Source organism: Rhinolophus hipposideros, assembly GCF_964194185.1.
Source record: "Rhinolophus hipposideros genome assembly, chromosome: 12".
NCBI classification, from domain to species: domain Eukaryota; kingdom Metazoa; phylum Chordata; class Mammalia; order Chiroptera; family Rhinolophidae; genus Rhinolophus; species Rhinolophus hipposideros.
In genome coordinates, this window is record NC_138058.1 from 58,243,528 (window position 1) to 58,260,783 (window position 17,256).

General features: G+C 50.2%; 1 protein-coding gene across 1 annotated transcript in view; it reads right to left on the minus strand.

Moving 5' to 3' along the window:
• Positions 1-739: 739 nt before the first annotated feature.
• Positions 740-17,256, minus strand: part of TOGARAM2 (TOG array regulator of axonemal microtubules 2) — a gene marked incomplete at its 5' end in the record, with an annotated part of 38,856 nt that continues 22,339 nt past the window's right edge. The window contains 6 exons of the mRNA XM_081068850.1: positions 740-1,208; positions 5,338-5,424; positions 12,680-12,896; positions 13,777-13,969; positions 15,564-15,658; positions 16,063-16,180. Of these exons, the coding sequence (XP_080924976.1) occupies positions 952-1,208; positions 5,338-5,424; positions 12,680-12,896; positions 13,777-13,969; positions 15,564-15,658; positions 16,063-16,180 (967 nt within the window). The 3' untranslated portion in view covers positions 740-951. The remainder of the gene's footprint in view (positions 1,209-5,337; positions 5,425-12,679; positions 12,897-13,776; positions 13,970-15,563; positions 15,659-16,062; positions 16,181-17,256) is intronic.

Sequence of the window (17,256 nt, forward strand, 5' to 3'; positions counted from 1 at the left end):
ACCAGCCCTAGTGAAGGCAGAGCCACTCTGCCATGTCCAGAGCCTAAGCCCCGGATGTCCCCCTCCCACTACCAGGATGCCATTTCTCTGGCTGCCCCATCAGTGGGCAACACCTTCTTTCAACTTCCTCGTGTCCTGGCCCATCCTGCATCCAATACACCTCTCCAGCTTCATGTCTGGCCCAAATGGGGTAACCTGTGCAATTGCAGCACTTCCGCATGACACCTGCGTACCGTGTACAGCTTTACACTCTACAAAGTGCTTTCATGTATTTCAAGTGTGAAGCATCATCTACTCCTCTGTAGAACTAGCCAGGATGCCAACTTCCAGAGAAGGCCTGTAGTAATGCCGATGTCAAACTCCCCTTGCCTTTGGATAAGCCAGACAGATCTCATTAGAAGGTTTGCATAGGACCAGCTGACACTGCGCACATTTTGTAAGGCAGAAGATTCCCAGAGGTATCTGTTACACTCACCTCAACTCAGGCCAATAACAAATGCAATGGATTTAAATGACCAACTCAAGGTCTCTAGGTTTGGGGGTTTGTCCAGCTGCTCGGGGGGCAATGCCCCCAAATGGCCTGCAATATATGGATCTGTACTACACTTTTTCTCCCTTACTCTTCATCTCCGTATTATCTACAACTGGTTTTGCTACTGTCATGTTTTGTTTTGTTTGGGACAAACCTAGTTATTGGAACATTATCTGCGGTTAAAAAAGTGGAAGATAAGAAAACCTTAGAAAAATAAGTAATTCTTTTATTTCTACTTCAAAATATACTATGTACATCTGGAACTCTAAGAGAAAGTAGACCCGGAGATAATGCCATCCAAAAAATAAAATAAGATAGAAAAAGGATGACCCATTTCAGATCTGTGTCTAATCCAGCTGAAAGGGGCACGAGCTGCCAGTGGTCCTGTCAGGTGCCAGCCCTCTGATCTTGGAGCCACCTCACAGGGATTCCATGTCTAAGAGCTCCTGGAGTGTTTGGAGGACTTGCTTTGGCTGGCCTGCGGCCAAGTCCTGCAGCCGGCAGCCCATCTGCTCCTGCAGGCACCTGGACAGCCGGCACACCACTGAGCGGACGTTCCCACTGTGCCCAGGCAGGACGCCGTTCCCGATCATGTTCTTCAGGAAGTACCAGAGGACCGGAAGGACATGGCGCTCCACGGCCTGGGGCTTTCGGGGGTAAACCGAGGCCACCAGCACTGTCATGCAGAAGAGAGAAAGAGTTACTTGAGGCAGGCACTCGCTCCCTCTTCCACTGCCTCTCTTAGAACACCTACTCTGTCCCTCAAAGGGCAGGCAGCCCAGCAGGGCTGACTGATCCATTAGATATAGTACCGAGGGCTCACAACATGTTTTCATTTTTTTTTTTCAATCAGAAGAAAACAATATGAAGATATACAGTCTGGTCTATATTTGTGTTTATACCAACCAGTCCTAAAATACAATTTCTAATTTTTTTCATGGAGGAAGAGGTAGGCCAAGGTGAAAGTGCTCAGGGCCCATGACAGCTGGGATTGCAATCCAGCCTCTGCTATTGCCTGGCTGTGGGAGCTTGAGAACGCCACCCAACCTTTCCCAGCCTATTCCCCACTCACTAAAGATGATAATCCTGAACCAAACTCTTGAGATTGTTAGAGATTAGACAATAGTACGTGGGCAGGTGACAAATAGTAGCTGATATTGGTATTGCTTTAATCTGCGTTACCACCTGTGAGAGCTCATGCAAACACGAAAACGTGTACTAGGGAGAGAAGTCAAGACTCTGTCAAACGAAGTGTTCTGGACAATAAAACAGCCAGCAGGAATTAAGACCAGTGTGGCCTCCCCAGTGTCTGGATGCCAAACCACAGGATAAGACCAGCAGCCATCCAAGAGGTGTGAATGTGCTCTATAAACCATCATTCAGTGATGAATGTCCCCAAATCTGGTTACCCAAGGCTCTAACCCCAGAAAACCCAGAAGCAGGCTAAACCCTCCAACACAGAGTAAATGCAGGACTGCCCTCAATGTCAAAGCCATGCAAAGGGCTATCCCAAATTGCTTTGGGAGGTGGGGGGCGGGGCTGCTCCTGCCCTCGGCCATGGCCATTACCCTAAGTGCTTTCGTGCTAATAATGCTTGCTTTATAATCAGCACACTCCACTTGTCATCCTGCCAAAGGAAAAGTGTTGGTGAAGGCAAATGACTCTGAGAGTAGCATTTTATTTATTTATGGGGCAAAGAAACTGGAAGGTTTCCTGGGCTAAGACATGCCTGGGAAACAAGCATGGCCTACAGAGTCCTGGGTCGGGCTCAGAGCTCTGCAGCATGATTGTTTCATTCTTACAGCACTGTGAGAGGCAGGATGCTGGTCCATTTCAGGGGTCAGAAGCTGGCCCAAGACCACACAGCTAAGAAGGGCAGAGCTGAGGAGAGAGGCCAGATCTGCCTTGACTCCAAGTTCATGCTCTTTCCACCCCTCGCTGCCCCCAAACCTCTAGGGGTTCTGCATTTCAGAGGCTGGTCTGGAGTTTTATTTTTAGTGACAACCCCAATTTGTCCTTCCTTCATCAGCTTAACATCATCCAATAACTCAGGATATCTTTCAGCAGGAGTCCCACGGGGGCCCCCTCTGATTTCAGAGACAGCCGGTGATAGTGGAAAAGGGGAGACGACCTGGGGCCCTTCAGCGCTTCTTGACGCGCTCAAAGGGCCATGTCCCATGGACTGTGTACGCTGACTTTCAGACCACACACAGTGGGGCCTCCTCAGGGGTTCCCCAATATCACAGAGCCCTCAGAAGTAGAGACGGTCCCCATTCCTGGGGAAGGTAGGACTGTACCCAGTAACTCAGTCCAGCCACATCCGGATTCTCTAGGAAAGTCTTCCAGAGGAGAGGGGCCTCCAGAAGCTTCATAAATTGAGCAGGCTGAGAAGGGAGGGCACAGTGAACAGCAAAGCCGCCCCAGTCAGCCCCAAGAGTGGGGGATCAAGGGCAAGGTGGGAGGCGGACAGCATGAGGGAACCAAAAGAAAATGCTCCTGATTAGCTATTTCCTCTGAACAATGGAAAGGTTTCCTAAATCTGCATTGAATCTCACCTGCCAATGAAGGTGACAACTTTTCCCCAAACCAGACCCAGGCAGGGTTTCCCTGCTTCCACCAAAGGGTGAGGCGGGTACCTGCCCCCAGCAGAGCTCCTTCCCCCTCCTGCCACACCGGAACTCTCTCCCTGCCAACAGTGAGGCATTTACACTGCAGCCCCCAGGCAGCTTGCTCCTCAGGAAGAGCATTCATCCCACCCGCCTACAGGGTTCCACATCCCCGGCTGCACAGAGGGGAGACCACCGGCTGACAGGGGGTCTCTCAGGCTGGCAGAGGTGGCAGTGGCCTTTCTGGGTAGAATCATGAGGAAGAATATCCCTTTAAACTCAAGCTTAAAAGGCAGCTGAAGTAATTAGCAAAAGATTTACTGCTGTTAAGCTGTGCTATTATTAGTCTACACCTTGTATCAACTGAAATTGTCTTCTCTGTTCCAGGCTGGCACCTGGTTAACAGGAGCATGGCACAGAAACTCTTGCCTTTGGAGTCTCTTGGAAATAGATGGAAAATATTTACAATAAATAGATAATCTAATGTGAGGTACCCACCCAACTCTGGGCCCCATAAATTACCAAGGACATGTAGGCTTTCACCCAGAAAATGCTGATTTTGAGCATCAGAAAAGCATTCCTTGTCTGGTACCCAAGGGGGTCTCAGTTACGTGGCCCCATTCTCACCGCAGGGCACCCTCAGCATGGCACTGTGGCTGCATCGTCGCCCCCAGCCCTGCCTCCCTCACCCCACCTACTTGGGTACGGCCTGGCACCTGGACAGGAGGTAAGGGGCCACTCCAGGGATGCTGAGGGGACTGAACCAGGGCAAGAGGCAATTCCAGGAGCAAGAAATGGGGCGGTGGAGGAGCTGGAGTGATGCCCTCAGTCAGGTAACACGAGCTGAGCACCCCCTGAGGCCCCGATGCTGTGAGGCCCTGGCTGGAACCTGGTGTGGGACATGCTCTTAAGAGGCACATGAAACCAGGCAGGAGGGCTGGGGAGAAGGGAGGCAGAGGAAGTGATGCCAGAACCTTGTTCCCTAGGAGGGAAGGGTGGAGAAAGGCTTTGCAGGAGCCACATGTGGGCAAGCAAAGGTGAGAGGACGGGAAATCAGCCAGTACAAGGTGGGTGGCATGCTGGCACCTAGGAGGCAAAGGCAGGGCCTGCTGGGGAGAGGCTGAGGGCTTGGCTTGGCAGCCAGGCTCCTGGAGACAAATCCTGGATTACTTGCCCAGGACCTTGGGCACTTAACCTTTCTGAGCTCCATTTTCCTTATTTCTAAAAGGATAATCATGGAACCCACACCTTCCTTGAGGGGTTGTTATGAAGATTAATGATCCAGGGCATATAACTGGGTTTGGGGTAGGGGACAGAGCCCAGAGGGCCAGGCAACGACAGGCCCTGAGAGCCACTCCAGAGAGCCTGGTCATTTCCCTGAAGACTGCTGGGGATCCAGGCAAGGATTTAAGGGGCGGGGGGACATGAACCATCTGCATTTTAGGGGGCCATCAGGAGTCCAAAGAACAGACTGAATCCTGCCTCCTTCCTGGATGGGACCTTCCCGAGATAGGGGAGGGGGTTTTCAGCAAGGAATGATGATAAAACCAAGTTAAGTAACCTGCCCTAGGTCAGAGTAGGCAGGTGGCAAATGGGTCTGTCCACCCCAAAGCCTATGTCCTTTCCATGCTGCCACCTGAAGGGCCAACAGGAGAAGGTTTCAGCCTTGGAATGAAATTGCTTGAGACTTATCCTATAAACTCAGAGCAGACATAAGCTTGGAGCAAGCTTGAATAAGGCTCATCTCCACGTAATCCAGTCCCGGGCACCTGGCCAAGGGGTCAAGCGGGGTTGAAAGCCAGCCTGTGCTCTGCTTGCCAGGCTGTACATGCCAAAGAAGAGGCAACTTTATCTAATTGTCACACCAGTGCTGCTGCTGACCAAGCCATGCCCCCACAAGGAGGCTCTGCCTGGAAGGCGTCAGGTACCCTGCAAGCTAGCGGCAGAGAGGAAGAAAGGCACAATGGCTTCTTAAAAACTATTTTAGTTATGTCCAAACCTGCTGCGTTTTGACCAAACACAAAGATCGTCTTCTGCCAATGTGGGGATTATGTTTAAAAAGCAGATTATCAAAATTTTTAAATGGTTTGTGATGATTTTTGGTCTAATATTAGTGGGTGGTTCAACCACATGCAGGGAGAGAAGAACAGAGACTGACTGGAAGGCAGTGGGGTGGGGGGCGTGTTTAGGGGTGCTCACCTGACAGACGGTCTGTGATATCAAGCACTGCGTGGCCACTCAGGAAGCGCACCCGCCCAGCAAATGCTTGCAGGAGGCAAAGGCTGTCTAAAAGAGATAGAGAGTGTCAGTGGCCTGGGCCATGTGCAGCTGTTCAGTGCCAGGGACCCAAAACGCCTGTGTGGGAAAGAGGCCCGTTGCGGAGCTGAATTAATTTTTCCAGGGCACAATGGGGCCACTTTTAAAAAGTGAATGTACATAGGTTGTTTGAGGAAGAGTGAGTGGCCTGGAATAGTCAAATTGGTTCCAAACAGGCCTCATTTCCTCCCATGGATTTGCGTCACACTTTCTGTGCTTCTTCAAAATTGCTGTGAGCTCGCGGCGCCTGGCTGGCTCAGTCGGTAGGGCATGAGACTCTTAAAAGTGCTGTGAGCTTTGGAGATAGATAGATAGATAGATAGATAGATAGATAGATAGATAGATAGATAGATAGATAGATAGATAGATAGATGATAGATAGATAGATAGATAGAAATATAAGATTGATAGATAATTGATAGATAGTAATAGATGATTGGCAATAGATAAATATTAGGTTGGTGCAAAAGTAATTGCGGTTTTTGCAATTATTTTTAACCTTTTAAACCACAATTACTTTTGCACCAGCCTGATAGATGGATGATAGATAGATAGATAGATAGATAGATAGATAGATAGATATGTGACAGACAGATGGATGATAGAGACAGATAGCTGGAAATAAATGTGGATACATAGATAGACGTGGTTTTAGGGGAAACTGAGGCACTGAGCCATGGTCACACCAAAGGTTAATAAAAGGTTGGGGTCAGAATTCAGAAATCCTGGCTCTTAAAAGCCTGAACTTGTGTTTTAATCACTAGGACATACCCACAGCCAGGTGGTCAGATATTTCCACATTGAACATTTACTGATGTCCTCTCTGAAATAGGCAAGGAGCTAGGAACTAAAGAAGAGCCGTCCTCCTCCTGCTCCTCCTCTTCCCCCGCAAGAAGATGAGGAGACAGACACTTAAACATGAGCTCTAACACAGAGGGAAGCACCATGCGCATCTAAGAACCTGAGCTGGGGGCGGGGTGGTGTCTGGAGCTATTGGGACCAAGTCACGGTGGACTAGCAGACCTCTCCTGTGTTAGTGCTGACAGTCCCACGTCCCAGGAAACCTCCCAGCCCCTGGCAGACAAGGATGGTTGGTCACCCAATCAGGAGCAACTGGCTGTCTCTGGAGGGGTCAGAGGAGGGACGTTGTGGGTTGGGGGTGGGGGCACGTATTATGTCTCAATGGTTTACATATAATCTCTCTGTGTAAGACCCAGGCCCAGATGACATACTTGTAAAGACAGCAGAGTTTGTACTCCCTATGCCTCAGGTCACCTCAGGAGTCTAGGGAAAAGAGGGCTCTTTCATCATTTCCTAATTGTGGGTGGGGTGGGGGCAGGGATGTTTCAGGATAAAGAGGCTTTCTGCATTCTCTGATGGTGTTTCTACAGTCAATTCCAGCGCGACCCCACAGGAACTGCATTTAGAAGCTGCTCATATTCCCGGTGCTAGCTCCCATCTCCAGGTTTCCCAAACTGTTAAACTTGAAGTCCTGCATTCCTCACAAAGATAGGCAAGGTGAGGAAAGTGGCCCTTCACCTGAGGAAGGTGTGCTAATCTAGAAAATACACAAGATCAAACCAGTCTCCTTTTCCCTAACCTGGGCCATGAACCCGGGAGGCACCCAGCATGCCCAGCTCCCCGACGTTTTGCAAACATAGAAGTCACAGCATGGTTCAATGGGAGTAGGGTCAGTAACAAAATGCATTTCTCAGGGACGTGGCTGTTGGGCCTGTCTGCACTTGTCAGAGAGGTGAGGGGCATTGCCACAGCAAGCGCCAGCACATGTGTCCTGGGGTCATCTCACCTGACCATCTCAAGGCCAGATTTCTCTTTGCAGAGGACAGAGATTAGGTACCTGCCTGCGGGAATCTTTTCAGGCAAGTTGCACCTTTTCTGAGTTCCTTCAATACCACAGCATCCCCATAGATGTGCAATCTAAGCTTTGTTTTTTCATCAGGCGACCATTCTAGCTAAAAGCTAACTCCTACTTCCTTTGCTCTCCCCCTGACACCTCTAAGGGATATAAAGGAGAAAGTGTACATCTCTGCTGCTTGCAAAAGCTCCATCCATAAGGCAAGAGTCTTTAAGATAATTTGTGCTGGGAAACAAAAGAGTTGCCAACCTCTAGGATATTGCAGTTTGCAAGAAGTGGTCTCAGGGTATCTTGCTAAGGCTGCAATTGTGCAAAAATTGGTTTTTATACCATCACCTGCATTATTGTGTATAGGTGCCTCTGTTTGCCCCACCCCCATCCTCAGCCATGAGCTCACCTCTCAGGACAAGGGCTTTTCCCTCCCTGCTCTCTCCCACAACACTCAGTCCAGGACATTCTCTGGATGCAGCAGTCCCCAGCCACTGACATGGCTTCCCAGAGCAGGACAGAGGTGAAGCACTTAGGGAATACTTGAAAATGCACATCCAACAGACACCTAGGCCAGACCATGCTCCCATGGTACCTGGCACACAACAGGTACTCCACGAACGCTTGCAGAGTATAGCGGTTAAGGGTGTGAGCTTTGGGTCCAGATTGCCTTGAGTTTGAATCCTGGCTCTTCCACGTTTCACTGTGTAACATAGGACAGGTCATGCCTCCTCTCTAAGCCTCAGCTTATCCATTTATAAAATGGGGATAATATTATCATTAAAGAGCTGCTGTGAGTATTAAATGAGTTCACATAATGCTTAGGATAATGATTCAAGCATATAATTGCTAGGTAAGTACCAGCTATTGTTGCTACGTTTACTGTTATTATCCTAAAACGCTCTGAAAGCCCAGCAACCTTCATAGTGGAGAGACCACTGAAGAGGCTGGAATCTAATTCCTGAAACTTTAGAATCCATGCTGCTAGCCCTCGCTCAGCCTAGTCTGGTGTTCAGAGGCTCCTTTTGTGCACCCCAAGGAAGTCACGACGTCTTGGTGCTGCCCACACCGAAGGGCATGCACCGCCATGCATTGGAGAGAACACAACCACAGGCTGGCACCCAGACAATCCATCCGCCCCGGGCCTCGCCTCCCCTCTCTACAATGGGGCAGAGTCCAGGGGCCTCGTACCACCAGCGCCATTCAGCCAAGCCCTGAAGCCACCAGGAGGCCATATCATCCTCCAGCTACTGGAAGGCCTGAGGAGAGTTTTTAAGAAAGTATAAAAAACATGATAGTGTAGACAGTGGCAGCACAAAAACTGGAGTCAAACTGGATTCCTGACAAGAAGCTTAAGAGTTACGCTGTCACAATACAATAAGCTCAGTAAGTTATGATGTCATACAGCCAAATTCTCCGTGGCCATCAACACTAGGTCTGGTCATTAGGGGAAAAGAACTGGGAATGATCCATTAAACAAAAAAATGCAAGCTCTGGTATAGCGGGTAACATAGCTGTGACAAGTGACTCCGTGTATAATTATATGTAAATGCTCATGTCCTGCCTTTAAAAAAAATCAGGATGCAAATACAATTGTGTAATAGAATCACAACCATGCATATGAACAGGCACAGAAAAAATATCTAAAATGGAAAATGCCAAGTGTTAATAATGGTTTCTTCTAGGATTGGGGACGATAAGTGAGGTTTTTTTTCCTTCCAAATGCTCTGCATTTTCCATTTTCTCAATAATTAATAAGTATGCTTTTACAGTGGTGGAAAGTAAACTTTATATTTTTAAGTTAACTAGAAAGACTGCATAACAGCATGGGAAACTGGGTAGTGTTAAATGAAAGATACAAAAAGAAAACTGTATTTGCATTACGATTTTGAACCGGGGAACTCTGTATGCATGTACACAAGAAATAGATCAGAGACATTTTTAAGCTGTTGGGATACTAGAGGGACACCATGAATAAATCTGTAAATTCCAGTCACAATATAATGTTATAATTCTTTATATAATTTATATAAGGTTATAAGTTTAAAATCAGAAAGCAAAACAGCAAAAGTAGATTGGAGCCACCCACTTGCAAGCTTATCTGCTCTCTCCAGCACTGGCCAGGGGCTGTGATAAATTAAGGGAACTCCTTTTGGTGCTCAGAAGCCTGAATGCAGAGGTCTGACCAGGAGAATGGTGAGCTGTCACCATTAGTTAGTGAAGTTACTTCCATAACTAACCCAATGACAGAGGCCAAAGACAGAACCAGCCAGTCAGAGCAGGAACTGCCTTCATACCTGGACGAATTCCCTTAAAATCAGAAGGTTTGGGCACTAAGAAGAGAGGATGCCGCTCCAGCCTCTCCCCTGGACAGGTCCCAAGGCAGGCAGTGACAAAGGGCCGAGGTCAGAGAGCAAGGTGTCCAACATGTCTCCTTCCTCACCATCCCCCCACAATGGGACATGGGCAGAAATCCCACCTGTCCTGTCAACCGACACACCACCTGTCCCACTCACCCTAAGGAAAACCAACAAAGTAGGAGAGGTGTGGTGGCTGGTGAGTCGACTTTATCCCTGACTTCCTAAATGAAGAGGAATCCTAAGAGGTCACCCACAAAGACCAGCCTCCTGGTTTGGCTGTGTGATGTGGATTTTGTGCCAGAAGATGGCCTGGCCTGGCCTGGCTGTGTTCTTGATCTCCTTGGCCCCCCGTAGAGCAGGAAACAAATATAACATGCTGAGTTCTTGCTTTGTGACTTCACAGCATTTCACAGTTCCTGGCCAGCTTGGAGCCCAGAATCCCCTGTGGGACACAAAGCAGAAGGCTTGGGAGAAAGCTCCTTCTGCTCAGAGGTTTCCAAGCCACTTCCAGAAGGGGCCTCAGGGTGCTAAAGGTCCCCCGCCCCCCGGGAACCACTAGGGTCACCAGGCTCAGCCTGGGTGATATGGCCAGGAAGACTTACACCTCTTCTCTTCTGTCCCACCTGCCCTATCTCTGCTTCTACCACCCAATCCCCTGCATCAATGGGAAGTTTAATTACTTGCCTCCATAGTACCCTCTGCAGGCCAGACTCAGACCATTCCAGGCACATGGGAACCACCCCAGGGAAGACTTTGACTCTATCCTTGGCACACCCTGGCAGTGACGAATGCTCCTAATTGACAACCTAAGTCCCTCCAGTTCTGACCTAGGTGGATATGAAAATTGGCTCGTCACTTCATAGTGAAGAACCTTGCAAAACCAGTGTTGCTGGTGAGGCTGAAAGGGCATGGCTCGCAGCAAAGCCACGGGGCCCTGAGCGCCCCCTGCCATACCTGTTCAAAATGACATGGAGCCAAGAGTCCATGACAAGGGAGTCTTTAGCCAAGGATTTATTGGGCTCCATCCCTTTGAGGCCAACCCCATTCCATCCCAGCCTAGTGCTGCCCTAAGGAGTAGAGAGGAAGACAGGTGCCCTCACACCTGCTCCATCGTCCCTGCACCAAGTGCTCCAGCTGATGGACCAGAGGCGGCATCGTCATCCAGACTCAAGGACACCCTGTCCCAGGAAGGAAGGAGAACTCTAGGTGTCTTCCTGGAAGCTGCGACCTGCCTCAAGTTGTGGTCAGATCACAAAAGCAGACCATCCCTGGGGCCCTTTTCCAGGGTTCCCGGCCCAGGTATGTACAGCAGGACCCCAAGTAGAGGGGACCTGAGTCATGTGGCCATGTGCGACACCAGATTGGACAGCTCAAAGCTTCAGAGCTCCCATGCACTCAAGGAGGCTGGCCCAACGGCAAAAAAAAAAAAAAAAAAAAGGAAAATACCTGGAGAGGAAGAGTTAAAAGCTCCTCTCCCCAGACAAGAGTGTGTATCCTCTTCAAACAGCTAAAGCCTATTTCGCTTGGTGTAGGTTTTCCCAATAAATCCAGGGCCTGCAGTGACTCCCTAGGAGACTCGGGTATTGGCAACAGCAATCTCACTTACCCAGAGCAGCAGTGAGAACAAGCCATAATTTAAAGCTGGATTTATATTATTTGTTCTACAGCAACATACTCAGCAAATCATAAATTCCTTCTGAGATGAAGAGAGGAAATTGACAATATTTATGAACTCGAGAGGCGGAGAAGAGCCTGGCCCGGCCTTTGATTTGTAACTGAAACTTCTCCTGGAGGTTCCAGCCAAGGACACAGTGCTGTCCCAGCACCAGGGAGCTGGGCTCAAGCCAGGGTGAAGGGATGCGGGGAGGAGTAGGTGTGCCAGGCAGGGCTTCCAGCCTCTCCATGAGGATGCTGTGTGGGTACTAACAACAGGACATTGCCCTGTGCTCCTCAGGACATACAGCAGCAAGGCAAACAAAGACGGTTCTCATTCCGTAAGCTTTCTCACATCAAGGCAAAACCGGTTTGTGAAAACTCATGGTTCTACTGATTGGGGCATAAGTCTACTCATGTACTACGTCCTCACACGCGCCGGAGGTTTGAACTTGCACTTCCACCTGTGTACTAGATACCAAATATCACCTTCAAATCATCTATGGAAGGATTGGAGAACAGAAACAGGCACCAAAAATTCCAGCTAATGTTTAAGAACCAACGTGTGATCCTGCAAAAACCCATGCGGACCTGGGAACTCTCGCCTTTCCTGACATCTCTCCCACAGATCCCTCCTTTTTTTCTTTCCATTCCCCCCTAAACCCACTCCAATTTCACTCCCTACCCCTTACTCCAAATCCCTCCCACCCGAAGCTCTGGCCCCAAACAATCTTCCTAAAAGGCAACTCTCATCCATTCCACATCCAAAAAGCCGATGGGCTCCTGGCCTGACTCCTATGCCAGACCATCAAGGTGGCCTGCCACCCAGGCCCACCCACCATCAGCTATGTCCTCTTCAATAGGCTTTCCCTACAGTCTCACCGGCATCCCTCCTGGTCCCCATACAAGCTGCATTCACTACCACACAAGCTACCTATACAACTGAGAAAACTGTTGGCAGCTCTTCCCAACACCTCCCTGGCCATCAGGACCTGTTTTTCCTTCCGTGCTCTGTTGTCTCACTCACTGTGGGGCTGTGTGACCCTGGGTGAGTCATTTATGTCACGTGTACTAAAGGAGGTAAGACTACATCATCTCCACAACTCCTCTACTTCTTACCACCTAAGACACACAGCTGAATGTGACATGGAAAAGCTGCCAGCCAAGAACCTTGGAGGCTCTGGGCCACGCACCCCTGCCCTACGCAGCCTCTGGGAAAACGGTTAACCAGTGCCTTTCACCGCTCTGCTGATTCCCAAGCAGGATGGGTGGGCTCAGCCTCGGGAGGCACTAGGAAGCGAGCCAGCTGCCCACGAGAGCCACGTGAAAGGCACAGCAGCAGACTCACCTAGACTGTCAATCATTGCATCCAGCGCGGTCACAGCAGCCGTGTAAATCCCAGAGTTCTTGGAGTTGAGGTTATCTGCCACGGCAATGATAATAGAGAGCAGTATGGGGTGTAGGCTCTCTCTGACGAGGGGAACCATCTTGGCAAGGGCCTCCAGTGCCCACTGGTTCACTTTCTTGTTGGCATCCTGAAGCCTTGGGGTGAAAGCATCAAAGACCTATTGAGGGAACAGAAGCCAAGAGCCCATGGAACCCAGGCCGGGCAGGGATCCCACAGCCCAACCACCCTTGGCAGCGAGTCCTCCTACATTCCCGGCAGCGGTCTTCCAGCCTGTGCCAGAACACTCCCCGTGATGAAGGGCTCACCTCCTCAAAAGGGGGTGGGGGGCAGGAAGGAAGATTGACCACATGTTGAGCACTCATTGCGTGCAAAGTATGAGACCATCTTGTTCAGTATTCAGCACTCTCGCTTTCCTGAAATGATCTTAACAACCCACGAGGCGTGTGTTCTCATCCTCACTTTACCATTAAAAACGGAACAAAAACAGAGGCTGAAAGAGGTTAAAACTTCCCCAAATCACACAGCTAGTCAGAAACCGGGGTGGAAACACAGGTCTGCTGCTTTCCAGCCTGTGTCTGAGCTACTCTGCTGTGTAGCTAGATTGTCAGCAGCCTTGCTCCCGGAAGAAGCAGCCATCGGTTCTGGTTTCCACCCTGTGAAAGGCCTGTGCCTACTCCTAACCCACCCGCCTGGCCCACCATTTGCTCTGCCCCTCAGCATCATGCGCAGAGCTAACCAGCAGCAGCCCTCAGCCACAGCACCCTCCACCTCTGCCCTCCTCCCTATAAATCTGCTAAAGGGATAAGAGATGCCCAGTCCCCTCTGCAGTGTCCGGTGGGAGGCAGGGCCCTCACCCCCACCACGGCCAGGTAGTCTTAGAGCACTCCCAAGGCACCTGGGTAGCAAGCGCTTGTCATGCTCCCTTCACCCTGAGGGGGCTGGCACAGTGTCTAACACTATTCAGAGTTTTTCAAATTAAAGTTGCACCCACAGAAGAGAAACAGCTGTTGGGAGGGCAGGAGTGGGGCAGCGCTCACCTGGGCCAGGTTGCTGGTGATGACATCTGGCTTGGCCTTGCAGTGCTCAAGGAGCAGCCCCACGCCTTCCATCCGAGACTGGTAGTCTTTGGCCTCCAGCAGCACCATCAGCTCCCTCAGCTGCTCCACCGCTTCTGCTCCACCCTGCAGGGAGGAGCGCAGCCCCGCCAGCCTCCGGCCATTGGGGCGGAACCTACATGGAAGCAGCATCTGACCTGCGCAGCCCCCGGGGATGCGCACACCTCTTGTCCCCTGTCCCGCCCACAGACAGGTGGGGCTGAGATAAGAGTGTCACCTGCAGCTTTGTCCACCTGCAGTTTCTTCTCCACCTGCTTTTTGGGAACACTGGACTTGGGAATTCTGGAAATCCCTTTTCCTCGGGGGACAAAAATATGGTTGCCTGGAGCCCCATCCCCTTGTCAGAGGGCATAGTTCTCTCTTCCTGCCTTTTTTTTTCCTCTCTCTCTTTTTAGAAGACATGTGAAGAACGAGAGAGAAAGCTTAGAGTGAGGGATGGGAATCCATTGCTGACCAACGGGTGCACATTTAATCAAAGAGTGGGGCAAATCCTGACCCCTGCCTGTCTAGGCCCTGCTCATAGTCCTCCAGTAACTAGGGAAATTTAAGAAGCCCTGTTCTCCTATGCTGGGATCATACACCCACCATACCCCCCCTGGCCCGTTCCAGCCAGCAAGAGAGCAACCCCATAAAGACCTCTTAGCCCTACCCCAGGTCAGAGCCTGGGTCTTTGAGCTCAAGCCCTAAACCTAAGTCCCACCCAACAGAGCCCAGCATCATTCATTCCGTCACTAATTTCTACATTCCTCACTCTGCCTACCAAGTGCCAAGAGCTGTGCTGAGTACTGAGAACAAGGAGATGAGAGATGTGGTCTTTGCCCTACGGGGCCCACAGACCAACGCGAGACAACACAGGTCGGACGCCATGGGCTGACAGAGGACTAAAGAATGAGAACCCCCTGTCCCCCCAGAGGACACGGGGCACAGAGTCTCAGAGAGAACTTCTGGGGGAAGGTGACAAGTGAGCTGAATCTCGTGGAATCTCGTAGAGTAAAAAGGCATGTTCTAGGCCGGCCCGGTGGCTCAGGCGGTTGGAGCTCCATGCTCCTAACTCCGAGGGCTGCCGGTTCGATTCCCACATGGGCCAGTGGGCTCTCAACCACAAGGTTGCCAGTTCAATTCCTCGAGTCCCGCAAGGGATGGTGGGCTCCGCCCCCTGCAACTAAGATTGAACACGGCACCTTGAGCTGAGCTGCCTCCTGGATGGCTCAGTTGGTTGGAGCGCGGGCTCTCAACCACAAGGTTGCCGGTTCAAGTCCTCGAGTCCCACAAGGGATGGTGGGCTGTGCCCCCTGCAACTAAAATTAAACATGGCAACTTCATCTGTTTTTGTCCCAACTCTGCCTCTAAACTAGACCCTCGCTGGCCACCCTGAGGATGAAAGGATCTGCTGCTCTCAGAGAATGGAGAAATGCTGAGCTCACCCAGATAGCCTGACCCACAACAGGACCCACCTATACTAGTGGAATTGCACCCCCTCGGCCAAGACTGCAGGAACCCAGTTCCACTGGCAGAGGCTCCTGAACCCAGGATTTGGTGTCCCTGAAATTTGCGTGAGGGAACACATCCTGTACATTTTCCCACTAGTGCTGCAGACCCAACTAGGTCTCAGCCATAGCCCCTGTCCACACTCCCTCCCAGAGCCATCACTGGCTGCCTTCATCAGCAGTCTTGGATGTGGAGCCCCAGAGAGACAAGAGCAGCCATACCTGTCCTCACCTGGCAGCTCATTCTCACACACCACCAGACTCCTCGACACCTTGGGGCCTTTGGCAGATGGAAGTTCATCACTATCTTCTATTCCCTTGAAAATACATACAGAACTTGAGCCAAAAGGAGTACCCTCAGGGGAACTGCCAGACACTCCAGCCTAGACCATAACAAAAGAAATAACCTCTTCCACCTGGGAGAGCTTAGGAGGACACAGTCAAGTCTTCCACAGCATTAGTAGTCTGGGCCAAGTAATGGGGGTCAAGACCCCCATTTCACAGATGGAGGCATGGAGGCCCAGGGAGGCTCCAGGGAAGCAAGCAGCGAGGGGTAGGACCAGTCTGAGCACGGGGAAGGAAATTACATTTATCCCACCTGGCAGGTGTCATGGATGAAATAACAGCCTCTGGGGTACACCTCCCACCCCGACCAGCATGAGGGTTGCCAGGCTTAGTTCTGGTCCCCCACCCCTGATGACCCACTCACGCTCCAACTCACCCTCTGTTTAATGGCCGCCATGACCTTCCGCAAGTCATGGGATGGGAGTGACTGCTTCAGGAATGCATCAAACTTCAGGTTCGACATCAAGATATTCACCATCTTCCGGCCATAAAACCTGCCACAGGAAGAAGAGCAAGATGAAGAAACAGCCACAGAGATGCAGCACAAATTTGTTTTACAATTTTATGTAGTTTTCTAATTACAGTAAGTGAGTTTTTAATACTTTTTCTAATTATGACAATAATCGCTAACCAGTTAAAGACTAGATTCACCAACATCCATACACCCATTACCAAGAGAAAACCACTATTATATTGTCACATGTTCTTAGTCTTTTTTCCATGCACCTACATTTTTTAGTTGATATCAGAATGATATCAGAATATCAAAAGTTGTATCCAGCTTTTTTCACTTTATCATTAATCATCTTCCTGTGTCATCCTTTTTAATGGCTACGTAATACTGTTGAATGGCTACACCAAAATGTGCTTAATTTTTTTGTGTGTGGGAGATTTAGATATATTTAGAAGTCTGAGGAAGGGTGCAATAGGGCAGTAGAGGAGGGAGTGGTCAACGCTACCTGGTGAATAGTGGTGGGTGAGGAAGGGGATCAGGGAAGGCTTCGCAGAAAGGTGACCCTTGGGTTGGGACTCAAAAAATGAGGAAGGGGCAGGATTACGGAGTGATCCTGTCACAGCGGGACAAGATTGGGGAGTAAATGGGAGGCAGGAAGCCATTCTAGGGTCTACAAGACAATCTGACACGTCAGCATGTGTGCAGTTGGAGAACAGCGGGCAAGACTGGACTCAGAAAGAGAATAGGCAGGAGAAGAAGGTGGGACCAGGTTAGGGAGATGGGACTGAGTTGGGCTTTAGCCTGCAGGCAACGTGAAGCTGAGGAAGGAAGGATCATATTTTCACTTTAGTTAAATTGTCTCTGGCAGCAGTGTGGAGGATCTTTGGGGACAAGGCTGGGGGCCAGGAGAGCTATTGGGGGACCACTATAATAGTCCAGGCAAGAGACCATAAAGGCCTGAAGTAAGGCAACAGAGTGGGGGTGCGAAGGGATGATCAGATTCAAGAGCTGCTAAGGAAATTGAAACTGCAGGACTTGGTAGCTGATTGGAAGTAGAGCATAAAGCATCGCGAATGATCATATTTGCTTAACCTACGGCTTTATTGACGGTAAAAT